Source organism: Balaenoptera ricei, chromosome 19 (assembly GCF_028023285.1).
Source record: "Balaenoptera ricei isolate mBalRic1 chromosome 19, mBalRic1.hap2, whole genome shotgun sequence".
Taxonomy (NCBI): domain Eukaryota; kingdom Metazoa; phylum Chordata; class Mammalia; order Artiodactyla; family Balaenopteridae; genus Balaenoptera; species Balaenoptera ricei.
Window position 1 is genome coordinate 61,803,634 of NC_082657.1, and position 19,397 is coordinate 61,823,030.

Below are 19,397 nucleotides of genomic sequence, written 5' to 3' on the forward strand. Positions count from 1 at the left end.
GCAAACAAACTGAGGCCAGCAGCTGCCTTTCTCCAGACATCCTTGTCGTGTGAGAAGAATGACCCCATGCTGGTTTAAGCCACTTCAAGATGGACTATTTGTGACTTGAAGCTTAACACGTTTCTAACTGCCATTTGTGTCAGCTGGGGAAGCTTTCATTTCAAAATTCCTTTTGTGAGAGAGAAAAAGCATCACCAGCCTAAAATGTAAATTGAACCCTAGGACAGTACCCCCAAGGTCTGAGGATGAACTTTGGGCGGCCCTGGGACCTTTCTGGAGAAAGGAAGGTATAGTGAGATCAGAGTCCCTTGAGCAATTCTCTTCATAAAACTTTCTCTTCATATAATGTCCTAAAGCCCTCAACGTTCTAAAAAGAGAAACAGATTCTTAAGTAAATGTTTATTGAACCATAAAGTGGACCTACGACAAAAAAGTTAATTGCAATAAACAGAAGGGTTACCTTTTTTGGGCACTGTGGCCACTACATGGCAGGGTCCCTGGGATAACAGATGTGTTTGTGGTTGCCCACCTGATAGGACTGGGTGCAACTTCTCCAGTTTAATGGCCACTCAGGACTGGGTTCCTTGTGTCTTACTTTTATGGCAGCCTGTTTATCATTGATATGACCTCTCTGACAAACAGCCTTTTTTCAGAAACACAGCTTTACTGTAATGTCATTTCTGAGCTAAATTTTCCCAACCTATCTGATTGCTCACTTTACAACTGGGTTTCTAGGAGTGGGTCGCGGGAAGATGCCTTTGCTTACTCACGACGCGCAAGGAGACTGTGAGCTGGGAAGGGACGTTTGTCGGGGACCTGCCTCGAGGGTCGCTCGGCGCCGGAGTGGGCAGCCATTTGACTCTCGCTGCTCCCGGTGTGGTCTGACCAGGTTACGGATGAAAGAGATAGTCCAGCGAAAGGTCTAGCAGAGGCCCGGCAGGTGACCAGTGCTCAGCAAACATTAACTATTGAAATGCCCGTCTCTCCAGCACTCCCAGCAGCCCACGGGGTAAGTCTGGGGAGCGTTCCCACACTCCAGGCCAGGAATCCGAGGCTGAGCAGGATTCCGTGACAGCAGGAGAGCAGCCCATCTTCCCGCTCTCCCTGAGACGCCTCCCCGCGGCACCCACAGCCACACCTGAATGGGAGCGGCCGGGGTAGCCCCAGGCCCCATGCTCTTTCCAAGGCCAGCACCGTGCACCCGCCTTCCTCTTTGTCCCTCACGAGTGCCCTGTGAGGGGCCTTGTGCTGCCCACACTCAGGACGAGGAAGCCACAATCTCAGGGGGCCCTAGTGTCTTGCCCACCATTCTGAGACACTTGGAGACAGGTGCGAACGCAGGCGACCCGACGGCACGTTCTGGGCTCTCATCTGTGACCCCACAGCTCCGCTGGCCGCAGCACAGCCTTCTCTGGCCCCACAGAGTGCAGCGAGGTCAAGCCGGCTTTCAGCCAGAAGCAGAGAGGGTCCCCTCCCAGGGCCAGGCTCTGAGCTCAGAGAACCAATTCGCGGAAAATCCCAGACTGACTGAGAGCCCAAGAGAGGTGTGGGGCCAGAGAAGGGAAGCCGTGGGCACCCCAAGGCCCACCACGCAGGGCCTCCCGGGACTGTGACCGCAAAGGCCAGGCACCCCGCCCTCCTCCCGGGCTCGCCCACAGGCCACCCGCGCCCACCTGGAGAGACCTTCCCACAGCCTGCCACAGTAGCCTCTGGGCACGGGCTGGGATCCTGGCGCCAGGGGTCAGTTTTGCCACTTGAACCCCTCTCTGGTTCTGACACCTTGTGACTCTGGGCAAACCCCCAACCTTCTGTGCCTTGATTTCCTTCTCTGTGAAATGACAGTCATAAAAGAAGCCTCCTGCTTTTAAGGGAAGTTTTGGCCCAAAACACCGATCCTTTATTTTCCCGACTGGTAGGAGCACATTAATTCATTTTATTTTTAAAGAGACCATGAGTGAGATATCCAGAATGTGAAGAGATGAACATCCCATCAGGAGGGTTTTTGTAAAGAAAAGTGTCAGTGTCTCTTTCTGCTTTGAATCAAGAGAGCATCACGTAATCGTCAGATGTGACCCACGCCGCCTTGGCCCTCTGCTGGTCACCCAACCACATCTGTTCCCCACCCCATTCCTCCCTGTTGACAGGATTCGGGTTTTGTTTGGCTTGGCAATGGACCCGACTAAAAATATGCAGTTTCCCAGACTCCTTTGCAGTGAGAGTGGTCAGGTGACATGGTCCCAGCCAAGGCAATGGAGGTGAGCTGCCCAGAGGGGCCCTTCCAGCGGGACAAGACGGTGCAGCATCTCCCTAGCCCTTTATCCTTCCTGGAATGCCACGAGTCCCAAAGATGTGGCGTTCACCTCAGGACCTGAGCCCACAGGCCCAGAGCCCAAAAGATGGAGAGAACCAGGCTCCCTGCCCAGTCTGCCCACCCCCACCTTCGCCACCTAGGACAACACCCCTGTTATCTGCAGCTGACCCACGTGCACCTGAATACTAGGAGGTGCAACCCTGACCTCATCTTTGAGGAGTAAACACAGAAGAGGTTAGACAGGCCATCTCCCTGGAAATAACTCCCACCCAGGCCTGGGGGCCCCACCTCCCTCTTGCCTATCAGAGATGAGTGACATCAATAGCATCCAATCACAGTGTTCTCTGTCTTCTTTGGGCACTGAAAAGCAGACACCTCTGTTCACTAATGTAAATATTGTATTTACTGGGGCTTATTTACTTATGCATTTCCTTAGTGGAAGCAGCCTTCAGGTTCCCTGAGGCGTAACATGACACGCAGGCTGCGGCGCCCTGGAGCTGCTGTCTCCTCCTGAAGTGGTGACTGATGGAGATGGCACTCAGGCAGAGGGCCTCGGCGTCTCCGTCTGTGCAGTGGGGATGCCCAGACCGTGCCTGCCCGGTCCCGGGACTGTCCCCATCTCGGTGATAAGGCCAAGGCTGTGGTCTCTGAGCACGTCCCCCCTCGTCCACTCTCCCCGTTCCGGCCCACTGGGAGGTCCCCACGCTCCCCTTGCTGGCCCCTAACCCAGGCCAGTGCCTGGAATACAGCTGCCCCAGCTCCCCCCCAAGGCTGAGCCTTCACATCTCCATTCAGAGGCCCATCTTTGGGCTTCCCCGAAACCCCCTACACGCCCAGTGCCCCATCCAATGCTCCCCCAAAGCCTGCAGCCGCCCAGCACAGTCCGGCCTCCCCGTGGACTGTGGGCCGAGACAGAAACGACCTTGCTTGTTGTTCACGGCTGTAAACCCAGAGCCGCCCAAGTGCCAGACACGGAGTCAGGCTCCACAGACACTTGCTGCCCATGGAATGACTGGCGCTGACCTAGTGGGAGACGCTGTCATTTCACAGTAGTGGCTATGGAGGGCTGGGAGGTACAGCAAGGCCTCATTTTGCCACGTCTGTGTTTTCTCTCCCACACGCCACGTCCTTACACCTCCTACCCTTGGGGAAAGGAGGAGAGTGTCTCATCGCATTGGCCCTGGTGCCGCAACAGGAGAGATGGCTAACCCCAGGTGACAGAGAGTTAAAGGAAGGACAGACTAAAAGGACAGGAAAGAGAAGTGAAATACTCAGAATTCCCTTCAGTTCCGCACTGCACTGAAGCCTTGAGGCAAGGAGGTGAGTCACTAGTTGGAGGAGAGGGAACCGCACTTGGGGAGAAGGAACAGCAGGTGCAAAGGCCTTTGAAGAATGGCGGGTTGTGGGTGTGTCAGGGAGCAGAGTGAGGAAGGCCGAGGCTAGATTGTGGAGGTTGTTGGTTTTTATAACACGGTATCATCGTTAACTCTGCTTATAATAATGATAATGTCTGTCCAGCATCAACTATGTTCCAGGTACTTTACCTACACCATCTCAGTCCCTACAAACCCCAGGAGGTAGGCCCTACTATTATCCCATTCTATAGAGGGCAAAGAATCAAACTGACTTTCCCCAGTACACCCGACAAGAAGGGGCAGAGCTGGGATCTCAATCCAGGCTCCTGGCTCCTCAAACGTTGTTCTCGAATGCCATTTTATACCGCGGCCCTTGCCCTTGGGCAACGTGAAAAGAGCTGTTTGTCACCCGGCGATGATGTCACTCAGCTCTCAGCACATCCTGCTACGTAACGAAAGCACAAAACCTGTGGCACGTGAGGGTAGCATTTATACCCTGTGTCGTAACTGGTGAGGTAGGTGTCGCTGCTGACGCTGGCTGGGCTACTTACATATCTGTAGTTCTGCTGGGATGAATGGGCGTCTCCCATCCTTCCTCAGCCAAGCAGCTCAGCCTGCTCACACAGACAGCAGAGGCACACGAGGACTAATGGACACGGGTAAGAGCTCCTCCAAGCTTCTGCTTGAGTGACGTCTGCTAACATCCTATTGGCCAAAGGAAGTCACATAGTGAAACCCAGACTCCAGGGACAAGGAAATCTACCCGCCTCTTAGTAGAAGGTGCTACAAAGCCCTCAGCAAAGGGCTTGGACCCAGGGAGGGCTGAGGCCCTGAGACCACTTATGCATTCCACCTGTCGCAGGTAAGGAAGGCCCAGGCCAGGGCCAGAAGAGATGCTGGGTGGGGAGACAAGGGGGCCTCTCTGAGCCCGGGTCCTCCCCTGGGCAAAGGAAGAGTGACTTGTCCAGGGTCCAGCACAAGGCAGCAGGAGAGCTGGAGCCCTTGTCCAAACCGTCTGACTCCAAGACCCCTTCCCCTTGAGGTGTGAGCCTGGGTGGATCACTAGATCCAACCAAGAAAAACAGAAACTTCGCTGAGTATTTAAAACAGAGAATTCAATACGTGGAACTGGTTGCTCTGATGATGGAAAACGGAGAAGCCAACCGTGGAGCCCGGGAGGTATGCACCGGCAGGAAGCTGCTGGCACCCTGGGGCAGAGGGACAGAGAGGGGCCGGGGCTGGCAGAGCCTGCCCCTGCAGCAGTACTGCTGCTGAGATGCGAGCTGGTGGGGGAGGACCGGGAGGGGGAGGGGGAGGGGAGGGGGAGCGGGGGAGAGGAGAGTGCCCGGCTTCTCCCTCCTGCGGCCCTCCCTCCCGGCTCTCACCAGTGCCTCTCACCAGCCAGACCCAGACAGAAACCAGGGGAGCCTGCGAAATGCAGCCTCTCAGCCCCTGCAGCACAGAGCCAGCCAGGGAGGGTTGAGGGACGGGGCTGAGGGCACAGAGAGGGAGCCTCCCTAGGGACAAGTGGCCTCTGTCTCCCGTGTGCTCCAGGCCAGTGCACACGTGCAAAGCCCTGGTTCTGACCCAGGAGGGCTGGGTGGGGCCCGAGACTCTGCATGCCTAACAGGCGCCCAGTGATGCCCAGGTTGCTGGTCTGGGGGCCACACGTCCCGAAGCACCGCCGGCAGGGAGCGGAACGCCTACAGGGAGGCGCTCAGAGGACGTTCGTTTAGTAGTTCCTGCAGCTGGGCTTTCCCTCCTCCTTCCAGCCTCTGAGGCAGAAACTGCAACGGGAGAGAAAATCAACACCACCAACTCAAGAGACTCACCGGGGTCACCCCGCTCGTAGGTGGCCGAGATGTGATGCCAGGTGGCCCCTCTGCCCGTTTGTTCCTGGGCTCCGGGAACTGGCCCACAGATGGCCATGACCCAATCATCCATCCCGCATACGCTAGGGGCCCAGCCTTCTCATTCACAGTCTCAAATCCTCACGACCTGAAAAAGAAAGATCACCAGCTCCATTTTATGTAGGAGGAAACCTAGGCTCAGGAAATTGAAAAACTTCACCACGGGTCCCCAGTGAATGAGGGCAGAGCCCTATTTGAACCCAAACCTGCCTAAACCCTCTGCTCAGGCATCACCCCTGCCTCTCAGGCTCACCCTCCATCACTCAGCAGTACTGAATTCGCAGAGCCTACAAGGTCCTCTTGAAGAACGTGGGGCCTGTGACCCCCCCACCTGGATTCAGACCCCAGTCCCTCCAGCCCTCCCAGCCTTGCGCACGAGCTGTGTCGCCTGGGAATCCCACTCAGGTGCCTCAATCGTCAAGTGAGGACAATGACATTCCCAACTCCATCAACGCGTTGGGAGGCACCATCCAGTTATCCCGTGCGACCCCTGGCACATTCACACTCTGGATAAATATCAACCTTGTTGTAAGTACGCAACATTCATGACGCTTAGATTCTGGTGGAGAGATACAACGCACAAATCATCAAAACTAGGCATTCGTCACGTGACTGAGTGTCCACGATTAGAGTTCCAAGAGAGCGTGCGCGATGGAACAGCAGCACGGCACTCTCCGAGCCCTCGCCCAGGCCCTGTGGGACTGGGTGCCCGCGAGGCGGCCCGCTCTGTGGATTGCTCACAGCTCTCCCAGATGGGAGCGTGTCCCATCTCCTCACCAAGCCAGCCTCCACTGCAGCCTGGGGTAAGACCTGGGGAGAGCAGCCTGGAATGTTTGGGGCCCAGACACCTCCGACGCAGAGGCGGTGACACAAGGCCACTGAAAGGTGGCCTCAAACCTCACTTCTCCAAACCGCACAGAAGACGCTGGGCAAGTTTGTTTCTGAGAAGACAGGCAGGGATTTGAGCTTCTGGCGCTTGTTTGCACAAAGGATTTCGGCCTTCTTTCTCCTGTCACACAGCTTAAACACGTTAGCTGACCCTTAAATGGAATCCCCACGATGTCCCCCTCTCCCTCCAAGAGAATTTGCCGGGGGTGCGGGGGTGGGATAAAATGCATTGTGTCCCGAGGGCTTTATTCCCGGCACTGTAGGGTTGATGACTCCAAGCTAACTGTATCTTCTGGGTTTTTGAGTGTCTTTTTCTCTTCTCCTTTACCTTTTAACTAAAACACAACATAAAATAAGCGTTTTGATTGCATTCAGCTGTGAAGAGAGACGTACATATCCACCCCACCACCTTTGCTGGCAGAGATCAAACGTGAATTTCTCAAAAAACAAAAAGTGGAAAGTTTACAAATACAGGACTCAAAATCTGCAACAGCACGCCATCACTCCCAGCCAGGGATGTGTGCAGTCCGACATGCTTGTAGGCAACCAGGCCTCCATGCTGTTTCTCTAATCCCACGTGCAAAGATGGTACCAGGGCCACTTTCTGCCAGCAAAAAAGAAAAAAGAAAGCCCAGAAGAGGCAATAATCTCTGCATCAGCTGAGGTCCTATCAGCCTGGTTGGCAAACTGAAACATAATATTTTAGGCTGAAACTGGTCAAATAGGCTGTTGAATTCATTTTCTAAAAAGTCTCACTCCGAACAAATTTATTCATTTACACGAAGTCTGAAAGTGCTTTTCCTTGTTGGGTGTCTGAAACCTGAAATATTTTCAACCAAACAAGAAAATGTTCGCTGTTGAATGGCCTATTAGAGCTGTCACAAATGTGATTTCTGGCAATAAACAAGATCCTAAGAAGGCTGGCCAGAGCAGAAACGTAAGTCAGCGTTAATAGGTGGTGTAATTAAATTATCCCTTAAGCCAAGGTGCCAAGTGACACAGCTTTTTGTCTGTGAATTATAATACAGTCGCCTCCCTGGGCCTGCACAGATCTGAATTGGACCTCTCTCCAGAATCACTAATTTTATTTTTCGGTTTCTATGTATCAAATAGCTCCCTCTGTTCTGCAGGCGAACCAAAGCACTTGAGACATACAAATTCATATTTTCTCCATATCATTTTACAGCGGTTCACTTGATACACACCTGGCTCCATAAACAATGTTTATTTTTTATGGGTTAGTATCTTGCTCAAGAAAATTAAAACTAAGTTTCAGGAAGCTTTATTTTCATTCTAACTATTGTTCGCTGGTCACTGCCACTCAGTACTTAGATGACTTTCTCCCCAAAGGGTATAACATCTTTAAAGCGGAACAGAGTCTATTTAAACAGCTGGGTTTTGCACAATCGTTTTATCAATGCGTAGATTCGAGGTATGAGTAGTCGGCGACTTGCTCAGTTTGTAAATACATACAGGTATAAAAGCTGGCATGTCATTCAATTAAATTTTTAGAGAGCAACGCATGATTAATTACTACCAGTATGATGGAGTTATTGCACTCTGCTGCATTTACATATTTCTATGTCTTTAAATAGTATTTCACATTTGGAGTGAAATGAATTCCTGCCTATCTCCCCGCCAAGGACAAACGATAACATTATTTTTAGGAAAAGAAATAGATCTTTTTGTTGCTGTTGTTGAATTCCAGTTTGTTTAAAATAATTGTCAACATGCACCCTATTTCTTTTTAAATTAAAGAAAAGATACGGCAAATTATTCCATAAAACAAATTAAGGAATCGTGTTGTCCCATGAAGAATCAAAACATTGAAATTATCCAAAAATGTTTTAAAATCATTTTAACCTTAAATATGTTGAACAACGTGCTCATCGTTATTGAGACTCTCTCTAGCAAGAAGTGGGGATAGAAAAATGTTTGTTTGTTTTTGAAATAAAGTAGAAACTTTTCCCAGCTGGAGAGGAGGAGCTTCATCCCTGGGAGATGGAGGTTTAAAAGCTTTAAAAAGCTGGCGATACCATTTAGCAGGAGCTGATATAATGAAATACAATGCCCAGGGTGGGAGGCCCACACACATTCATCACTTTCAAAAGGAAAATACTTTTTTGAGAAGGTGAGACTCTGGTATCATTATCTGTACACTCCTGATTTTAATTGGCCATTTGTACGCATATAAGATTCCATGCAATACTGTAACACGTATATTCTTCGTGAATGTTACAAACGGAGAATCATAAGTATATCGTTTACTTGATAAAACATAGACAGGCAACAGATAAAATATTGAAATAGCTGCTAAGCGTCTTCCATTTTTATTTTGAACATTTCCAGAAAGTATTTCATTGAACTCTAGCTGGGAGATGTCTCAGACCATTTCAGGACGGTGAGACACTTGGTACTTAACAGTCGCCTTAAATACTTTAATACTCTTGGATGGCTTGGCACGTTTCAGACCAGGCCTCAAAAAAGTTTTTCTTCTTGCTTTTAGAGATCACTGGATGCACTCCGGAGAGGTGAAGGGGGTAAATCTCAGTATCTATCTTCCCCACCCCCACCTGTGGGTCACTCTAGAAGTAACATCGCCATCTACTGGACAGCAGGGGAACCTCCCTAAGAAGGGGAAGGTTTCTGTTTCGGCGATCCAAACTAGAAAGCTTACAAAATATATTTAAGATGTACAATGCCATAGCTTCAGGGACAGAAGAGCAAGAACAAAATACTCTAATCAAAAGCGCAGGAAAGTGGAAATACCCTTTTTGCACAAACTGGTCTGCAGCAATTTTGAAAACTGGTTCTACCCCATCACCCCATCCCCTACAACAACCCCCAGAGAAGAGGTGAAAAAAGTAAGACAATTGCTATTTTTAATTTCTAAGAGTTTTATATTAGTTATGAATTTCTGGAGTGAGAGGTGTTTTTTTTTGGTCACTAGTCAGCTCCCACCTTTTTCTCTGCAGACTTCATGGGGGTTGGGGACACGGAGGAGGCACGCATACACACACACACACACACACACACCCCCCACTCCTTTGGAGTTCTTTAACCTAACAAGGCTTTGGGAACACAAGAGCATAAAACTGGGATAACCCAAATATTATTCTGAACTCTTTTTTCAGGCACTTAAGCAAAACAACTACCATTTTTGAAGTTTATATAACTTTTCCTTATAAATACAATCACATTCCAATTATACATCTGCATGATGTCGATTTCTGGATTTTCTTATGCAAGTAACAGTCCTGCTTTCCCCCCTTCTTCCTGCTCCTAACTGATCACTGGATTGGCCTTGAAATTTGAGCATTAATTGCTTTCTCTTGGTAATTAAAGTCAGGGTATTCTTTTCATGAGAGAACTACATTGTTTTACAATTTCCCATACTCGTTGGAATAGTTTCACGGAGGAAAGGAAAGAAGTCAGTTGTGGCCCAGAATATTAACACATGTTTTCTTTACAACCCTCCCAACATTTGACAAGATGTTCAGAAAAAAAATTTGGTAAATAGATAACATGTTAAATGAAAATTACAATTAAATTTATTAAGTATCACAATTCACCCATTTTAAAAGAGAAACATTTCTACTGAATTTTATTTTTCTTTTATTACACATCATAAAAAAATTTTTAAGTGTCCTAGGAGCCTTAAAGTCAGGCTTGCTATTGTATTACAGTCACAGATTACTTCATTTCATATATATATTCATTTCATATATATATATATATATATATATATATATATATATATATATATAAATACCAAAGTATTTACATTTTGTAACTTAATTTCTCACTCAATAGAGTTTGAAAGATCTGGACATTATAAAGGCAAACTCATTTTCTGCTGGAATGAAATGAGAAAATGAAAATTTTTAAAATTCATTTTATTAGGTAAATTCAGTAGGGACTCCCTGTTAGCCCCTGAAATAAACCAGCCTGCTTCTGTTTACTTTCTCCAACTTTCGGAGCCTTAAAATGAAAATTGAAGTCACTGCAATAGGTAAGCACACTCCCCCTCCCCTTCCTACCCGATGTTTGTGCAGAAATTGTAGGGTCTCTTTTCCTAAAAGCTGAGAATGGTGCTGAGGGCTGACAGAGTGAGTTCAGCCTAGGAGCCCCGCAGAAAGCTAACTGGTAGAGAAAGAAAGGGGCAGCGGGACGGGACGGGACAAGCGGGGTCAGAGCCACAGGAGAGACTGGAGTACTCACAGTTTCCAGTGTCTGCTGCTGTCTGTCTGTGTCCTGGTCCCGATTCCAGAAGGAAATGTGGCTCTTTGTGCAGAACCAGAATGCACATCCAGGAAGCTGGCAAAATCACTAGCTAAACAATCAATAGAGGAAACACAACAAATTAAAGTACCAAATTTGGTTTTTTCTCCAATAAAGGAAAAGAAAGTGAGCAGAGGGGAGGGTGGGGAAAGAGGACATGTTATAATTTTTTCCTGTGACCTGAGCTGGGCCCCAGGTTAATCTCAGTTCAAATTTGGATATTTGCTCTCCTGCACCCGCATAATATAAAGGATCATTCGACCGCCTGCAATGGACTCAGGCTTATCGCAAACCCTGAGATTCACTGTGTGAAACAGTCTGAGTTCCTGCCGCAGATCTGAAATGAGTTTTCCTATGAAAATACACTTTAAAACTCAGCGACCCCCGCCCCTAACGAATGCCTTCAGTGACAGGAAATGTTAACCATTTTAAGCACTTTTTATTTGCATTTGCTCTGAAGCTGAGGGAGTGAGGGGAGAAATGTACATTTAATGACTGGTCATGAAAATCAGATCATGGAGTGAGCATGGATCTGCGTGTTTCTGCGCCGGTTGGGGGGGTGGGGGTATTGAGCATCCTGGGTCCTGAATTTGCCCAGACAAGAGTGACTTCGCCCTGAATTCCCACAGAAGCTAGAAAGGGTTTGCATATAGCCATTGAGCCGTATTTTCTTGCTCTGTTGATAAGTTACAGGCAGTCCACGTCCACTTTACAGCTGGGGAGTCTACAGAAAAGTGGCTGTCTCGCACTGTTTGTGGCACTGAGATGTGTTTGTGCGAGTGTTTTCTCCCTGGGATCAAAAGGGGAAAAAAAAAATTGCCCCCCAACTCAACTAAACACTGAAGCTCAGAAACACACAGAATGTGTATAACATTGTCCTTCAGAAATCCATCTTGAATTTTTTTAAAAAAACTCCTCTCTTTGATCAAAAGCCGACAGAGAATTACATTTTTCTCCATTCTGCTGCGTTTAACGTGGACTAACACGGGGTGAGTTTAAACAAACAGATGGCCTAGGCATGAATGCTTCTTTCAGTTTGAGTAGCTCAAGGTGGGTTGGATCCATGGGGGGTGGGGGTGGGCCGCAGTCGGGAGGATTAGTTGGAGGGGAGGAAAGCTGCAAAGTTTAGGGGGGAGCTAAGACAAGAATAAACCCGTGATGAAAAAAATTTTTAAACTACCTCTCTGCTTTGAGCCTGTGATCCCCCAGCAAGTGTGCAGTGTAACTATTGAAATTCTTCTGCCTAAAAGATAAATGGCCTACTTGATTCAAGACTGTCAAGTAGGAAAAACAAAACAAAACAAAAACTCTTCAAAGTGTTTTTTCAGAAGATAATCGAATGCACAATGAACGCCCGGTAAGAGGGGTGTGCAGGGGAGAAGGCCAGCTCCTCGTGGGAAATCCTGCACGACAGTGGTACTCCAGCCACCTTGCGGTGGAACGGGGGGCCAACTGAGAAAGGCCAGTCCTGGGTTGAGGGTCTTCACAGGGGTGAACTGGACCTACCTCCCCCCACCGCCCCAAAGCCCCAATCAGAACGGCTGCTCGTGGCCTCCCATGTGGGAACTCCAAGCCACTGACCCACACGCCATGAAATCCTTCAGCCCAACGGGAACATACAGGGCCGTGCAAGACTGGGGCGAAAATTCTGGGGCGTGTGGACACTTTGAGGTCCCTGCTGAGAGCCACTCAATCTGCACTGTGTCTTCCCCATGTGGAAGGAGGGAGGTGCTAGCTGGTGCCAGTCTACCCGTGGGTGGGCCGGCCATGGATGCCCCCCTTGGCCTCAGAGACCTTCCAGAATCCTCTTCCTCCACAGAAAGAGTCTGCAAAAGAGGGACAGCCATCCTTGCCTCTGCCCCACAGCCTGGGAGACGTCTCACGTCTCCACATCTCAGGTGTTAAACCCCAGCCAACTGTTTGGACAGGGCCTGTGCCCTGGCTTCGGGGCCCGGTGGGTGATAAAATGCAGAGAGCATCACAGAGAACCCTCTGAGACAGCGTTCCCTCTCCCTTTCACTGCCTGCAGAGCAAGCATGACCTTCCCTCCGTGCTCCTTCCCTCTGGTGCTCAAGACGCCACGGAAAGGCAGGGGAGAAAAAATCAACAGGCCGTGTGGAGTCACTTGTCAGCAATGGTGCACACCCCGCTGGGGTGCTTAATTAAAAGCCAGGCGATTTCTGGAGGATCAAACCAGAGAGAAGGAACCCGGTCCCGGCCAGGCTGCTGTGTGGAAATTCGGGAGGCCTCTGGCCCGGGGACCCCACGACCCAGCGACCGGCCCCATGCTCGCAACCTTCACCGCGTCTCTCGGGTTCCCGGGCCCTGAGCTGTACCTCGAGTTCTTGGTGCTCAGATTCTAGCTTCCCATCCATGTTGGGGCAGACACAGCCCAAGCCTGGAGCTGGCAGGATCCCGACAACTTGGCGAAGGCAAAAGAGCCTGCAGGGGGAGGAAAAGGAAGAATGTTCTAGAAGGAGACAGAGCCCAGGCGCTGGGCTCAGAAGGCAAGTGACATCCACTTTTCTCCCTCACTGCCCTTTCTCTGAAACACCAAAAACAAACCAGGACAGCATAAACGTATGTGCATAAAGAATGTAGTGACTGCACACACACACACACGCACATGCACACGTTTTATTTTTAATTTATTTATTTTAAATGCCAGACTATTTCTTCTTACTAAAGGCCTTTTCTCACACTGTTTTATCCCCTAGTTTCACAGAGCTTCCCTCCTTCATGTAAACGAAGGCATTTCCCACAGCCCTTTGGCTGGAATGTTCTAAAATGCTAGCATCGACACATTTCTATTTCATTTTATTGCAGAAAGGTTGTTTTATGGCACTGAGTGTGTGGTGTGTGTGAAGAACGAGCAAAGGAGGGGGGTTCTGCTGCGGAGGGGAGCTGCCCCGTGGTGCCGTCGGCCTCATATAAATCCTGAGAAGTGACAGTTGAGCTGGCAGGAGAATTTGGGAAACCAACAGACAAAATATACAGTGCAGCCCGTAGGCCTCACCTTTACGAGGCAGAGAGAGCTTCTGGAATGGATGGGCCAGGACCTCCGAGGCCACTCATTAGGCACTTGATGAATTGGACATGGGGCCCACTGCCCTCCTGGGGCAGTGAAACGCTCGAAAACCAAGTTTTATTAACCTAATAAAATGAAAGGGAAAAAAAGTCAGGAAAATTTCAGCTGGAAGAATAAACGCGAGGAGCGTAGCAAGTTAACCTACTTTTCATGTATTTAGAACCGTTTTGGCAGCTACGGGCAGTTCCCAAAAAGACTCCACATTCCTAACATCAGATTTCAGCCAACTGGCTATCAACTGGCCACGGCAGCCTAGGAGATCCAGGGATGCGTTGTCTCCACGGTCCCGGGAATGAATACAAGTCAGTACTTTTTCATCACATTTAACGACAAAGCCAGGGAGGGAGAGAAGGAAAAATGGCAAAGCAACATCTTCAGGGGCAAACAGGGGGTTTGGAGAATGAAACGGACGCTGGCTGAGGTCTCGGGAATGCCGTCGCACCCAGTATCAGGGCTGCCGCCTCACAGGGGAGCATTCCGGTAACGAACTGGAGTAGTTCAAGCACAGGCAGACGTGCCAGGCTCTATTTTACCCACAAACGCCTCCAGGGACCCTCAGCTTGGGCATGGGGGCTGTGAGGGTTCCTTCTCAGAGACCAGCGCAAGCCCAGCCTTCTCGTGTTCCTGGAGCCTCTCGGGGCCATCTCAGTGGACCTGGAGCCTGCTTTGTCCAGGGGCCTGGCCAGGCCACCACTCACCCCCAGGACGCAAGGGAGCTTTATTATCTGTGGGACCGAGAGGCACAGGGTGCTGGCCAGCCTGTGTTCACACAGTGCCCCTGCACAGGGAGGAAACATTTCGGCAGCAGATGCTTCAGCAGGACTGTGCAGAGGAGGCAAAGACGCCTCTTCCCGCTTCCCCACTAGGTGTGCGGGCTCAGAGCCGGCCTCGCGGCACCATCACCCATGGGCAACGTGTCGGCAGCAAACGTTCCATCAGCCAGAATCAACAAGCCCCCACCCCAAAACCTCACCTCCTAGTTCTACTCAGTGGGCCAGCCCACGCCTCCCCATCGCCCTTCCTTTTGTTTTACTAACACACATACACACACCACCGCCACTATGCATGAGTGCGACCCCTGTCCACTCCTCACTGGGCCCAGCTCCGGCCTCTGGGCAAGCCTCTAACACACACATCCCGGCCCTGCCTGCGTGCAGTTAACAGGATCTCATCTGCACATGCTCCTGCTATCCAATTCCTAGGGTATTTATGCAGCTCTGAAAGGTGGGATAGCTCTGGTTTTTTTAAGTTGCTTTAAAATTTCATTGCTACAGGGGATTTCTAGGGCAGTGAAACTCTTCCGGATTATACTGTAATGGTGGATACATGACATCACACATTTATCAAAATCCACAGAATGTACAGCACCAACTACGGACTTAACAATGATATATCGATTTTGCCCCATCAACTGTACCAAATGCACCGCACCCATGCAAGACATTAGCAATAGGGGAAACTGAGGTGCAACAGGGGAAACTGAGGTGACGGGGCAGCAAGGAGATGGGGACTGGCCTTTCTGCTCAGTTTTTCTGTAAACCTAAAACCACTCTAAAAAATGAAGTCTACTAATAAAAGAAACCTCGCTGCCAAAGTGATAGAAGGAATTTTCCTTCACTGCTCTCTTCCCCGTTTGGTATTTCCTGGGAAAGCAGAGAAGTTCAGAAAGTAGAAAAGTTCAAAATAGAACAAAAATCCTACCAGCGCACAGCTATTCCACCCATCCCATTTGAGGCCATCCTGTGTTGGGTCCGGTCTCGGAGGACGTTTTCCGAGACTGGTTTCTGCAGACAGAGGTGGCCTGATGCTTCTGCAGTAGCGACAGTGATAAATCCAGGTTACTTGAACAGTATTCTCATTTATTTTTTATTTTTACACTAACGCCCCATGATGCTGAGTGCAGTGACACTATCGCTGTTAAATAAACCGAAATCCTGCTTTCATTTCGCAGCTGGTTCCATCCAATTTACAGTCAAATGTCAGCCCATCAACCAGGATTACCACGGTCGTTCTGCCCCTGCCCTCTGAGGCCAAAGAGAAGGGTTCTGAGCCCACAAACCTGGCACGGGTTACGCAGGAGAAGCCACCTTGGGGTGTAGACTCCGAGGTGAAAGTTGACCTGAGGAGCCTCCTGCCCCAGTGGGAGGAAAGATGGGAAGCTCACTGCCAACCTCTAGGGTAAGATGGGCCCTGTCCCTATGAGAGAGAGAGAGACAGAGATGGGGAGAGACAGAGGTAGTGAGACAGAGAGAGAGAGATGGGAGGAAGGAGCAGAGAGACAGACAGGGACAGAAAGAATCAGAGACAGAGACAGAATGAGGGGTGTCTGTAAGCCAGAAACTCGCCCCCCCCATCCTCCCTGGGAGCTGGCATCTGTAGCCCCGGCCAACGTAAGCATGCACGCAGGGCAGGCACCGCATTTACACCGTTTATACCAGGCCTGCACCCCCGCCGCTGTCAGCCCTGACACTCAGGCCTTGGCATGTCGGTTGCTCCGTCCTGCAGCCTCAGTGGCGCCACCAGGTGGTGAAAGCACAAACCCAGGTTCCGGCCCTCCAGCTCCGCTGCAGGAGCTTTTTACGGGGGTGGCCCCAGGATTTCAAACACCATGCACACACAGAGGGAGACGCCCAGAATACCCAAACCACCGGTTCCATTCTGCCTGGAGCCGACTCACGTGCAGTGTGAACCCACAGCGCCGCCTAAATCCAGCCGGCAGAAACATGGGGAGCAGACCCGATGTCTGGTGCCCCCAAAGGAAGGGGGCGATGAGGAACTCCAAGCTCTGGGTTTGGGGACGTCAGCCCCAGTGATGTGATCGCAGCCTCTCTCCTGCCCTTTGTTAGCTCAGAGCCAGTTTTCAAACCTCTAAACCTGGCCCAAGCCCCTAACGCTTAAAATTATACTATAGGGTTGGGAGGGTGAAAAGAATAGAGGATATCTAGCAGGAAATACACACTCCAAAAAAGAAGAGCCTCCTTAATATTCAGCAAGGTTGTGGGCATTGGGGTGGGGGTTACCAGGCAAGGACGGGGAGGGGAGGAATGCCCAGGCACACCTGATCTCCCCATCGCCATCCTTCCTCAGAGTCACTTTCTAGACCAAGCCACAGATGTTTTTACGGCACTTCTTAACTGGTGGTTGGCATTGAAAATAAACTTCAGCTAGTACTACCCATGAACAAGCAGTAATTGTCAGAGCTGACGTTTATTGGGTGTTTCCAACAGGCTGAGCTCAGAACCTGACACATGTTGACACGCTCCACCAGCCCCTTCTGGGAGCCGCCGCTGGCACACCCATTCTGCAGATCAGAAAGCAGAGTCACAGTAGCTGTGTCACCAGTAAGTGGCTGAGCTGGATCCACAGCCCACAGCCAAGCCCTGTCTCTACCCACCTGTGTCAACCCAGGTGACGTGAGGGGCTGCCTCTCACTAAGGCTGGTTATGAAAACCCAAGAGAGAAGGAAAGCAGATTTCACTCCATTTACTTCTCCATCAAAGTTGTTTTAGGAAACAGGAAGCCCAAGGAGAAATGGTGGGACCAGGGGAGACTGATGAAAACAGGCCCAGTTGGGCCAAAGGCTAGACACAGGAATAGCCAGCTCCGAGGGTGGCACGTACCTTTGGGGCCGCCTCCTGGCATCAGCCCTCCTGAGGAGCCGGGAATTGGCTGCCCGGGAGGTTGCTGCCCTTCTGCATGGACACTTCTACCAGAGAACGGACAACTTTCCAGCACACCGACGAGAGGCTGTACAAAATAAAAACAGGGGTGAGCACACAGACCTTGGGTCAGAAACACGTGGTTTGGGTGTCTGAGCTCTTTCCCTTGCTTCGGGGCAAAGTATTTGGCCTTGCAGAGCCTCAGCTCTTTCACCTGCAAAATGGGGGTCATCACACCTGGTCTGTGGGTCCTCGTGTATGACGTGCAATCCAGCATCAGGTGGGGAGGAGAGGCCCAGCAAGGCCATGTCACCAGGCTCAGGGTTCCCTTCGTGTGGCCTCAGCAATGAGCACAGCTCTTGCCCTGGGGTCTTGGCAACACCTCCCATCCGCATGGTCCTACTGACCCCACAGGGCTCTTCTCCTGACTACCCAGCAGTCTTCAATGGGAACGTTCGTGTAATAAAATGCTGACTGTACAAAATGTAAGCAAACTTTTGTAAAATATCCAAATGCTCAGACAAAGGCTAATACACCAAAACGTCAAACTCTGGTGATGTTTAGATGATAAGATTACTGATAACTCTTTTTCAATCCATAATGTTTAATGTTTTAACTACTTGGATAATAAATAAAGGAAATTAGGAAAAGACAAATAAATACAGCTTAGAGGAAAATAGATGCCTTTTTCTCCTGAACGACACTCATTTCCCACGTGGTCGGTGACAATCAAGGCCGCACAACCATGCGCCTTGTGCATGGCGCTGAGGCTCTGCAAAGCCAAGCACTTTGCCCTGAAGCAAGGGGAAGAGATCAGACCTCGCAGGGGCCAGTGTCCGGCCCCTCAGGAAGGACCCCGTCCCTGCCCCTGCCCCTGCAAGCGCCCAGGCAGGGCTCTGGGTTAGGTTGAGGAATGCTCCCAGGCCTCGTGCTGGCGGCAACCGTCTGCCCCGACTGGGACCCAGTCCACCCTCCCTTGCCATGGAACATTCACGCTTCCCTACAGCTTTTCTTTCTCCCTTTCTGCAATTACAGACAACAATGCAGCCACTCTATTTGTGCACAAAGTAGCCTAGAGTTCTGGATGAGTGCACGGGGGATAACATCCAAGCTGCACACCGCTGTCCCCGTGAGCCAAAGCCAGAGCCAGCTGTGGGTCTGGGATCTCTTTGTTTTAAGCTTCTCTGGTCCTGAGGATGAAGACCAGCCCGCGCTGGCAGACAGTGCAGCAGGCCCAGCCTCCCGTTCCGTCCCTTACACGGTAGGGCCCCTGCTAGAGCCACGGGACTAAAAATAACCACCACAAACAAATAAAAAGCAAAGCAAAACAAAACAAAAAGCGCCCCAGCATCGAAAGCAAATTCACAGATGGAAAACCCGAGGCCCAGAAATTGAGGATGGGACCGCAATCGAATCAAATCCAAATTGCTGGGGAGCACACTGGGAGACGCCGGTCCCTGGCTGAGCTGGGACTCTGCCTCTTAAATGATGAGGCAGGTGGGCTGCCCGCATCTGCTGACACTGTCAGAGGAAGTCTGTGACCGCTGTGACCCCAGAAGGTGTGAGTGGACAGAATCGACACTCCCAGGGCCTCAGCCCCAGCAGGACAAGGGGCCAGACATCAGAGAATCAAATTTTCTTTTGCCCAAAGAATGCTTTCCCCTCAGATTATCAGCCAAATGAATGTGATCAGCAATAAAAGGACTCCTCCCTAGCGTCATTGGATTATTGCATTATTCTCCCATCCTCTTATAGGAATAAGCATTTCCTTGCCTCTCCCCTAACTTGCAGTACTTCTGTTTCTCCACTGCCCCCACCTCCAGCCCCACTCACATGAGGGAAGCAGGCTCGCTGGACAAACATTCTCGCACACATTCCTCTGACCCTTCCAACCCACCCAGGTCT

The 19,397-nt window shown here is 50.4% G+C and overlaps 1 protein-coding gene across 8 annotated transcripts in view; it reads right to left on the reverse strand.

The window, feature by feature from the left end:
- The window catches only part of C19H16orf95 (chromosome 19 C16orf95 homolog), a 432,052-nt gene that overhangs the window by 234,245 nt on the left and 178,410 nt on the right, over window positions 1–19,397 (reverse strand). For 3 of the 8 annotated variants that reach the window (XR_009498960.1, XR_009498963.1, XR_009498962.1), the window contains 7 exons: window positions 17,454–17,580; window positions 13,762–13,898; window positions 13,082–13,187; window positions 11,926–11,988; window positions 10,686–10,797; window positions 5,499–5,664; window positions 4,218–4,371 (listed from right to left, as the gene is read on the reverse strand). Coding sequence is in view for 1 of the 8 variants with exons in the window: in XM_059904131.1 (XP_059760114.1) it covers window positions 16,007–16,029; window positions 17,454–17,580 (150 nt within the window). In the remaining 7 variants the exon portion in view is untranslated. The other 5 variants (XR_009498965.1, XR_009498964.1, XR_009498961.1 and 2 more) reach the window with 5 other exon arrangements.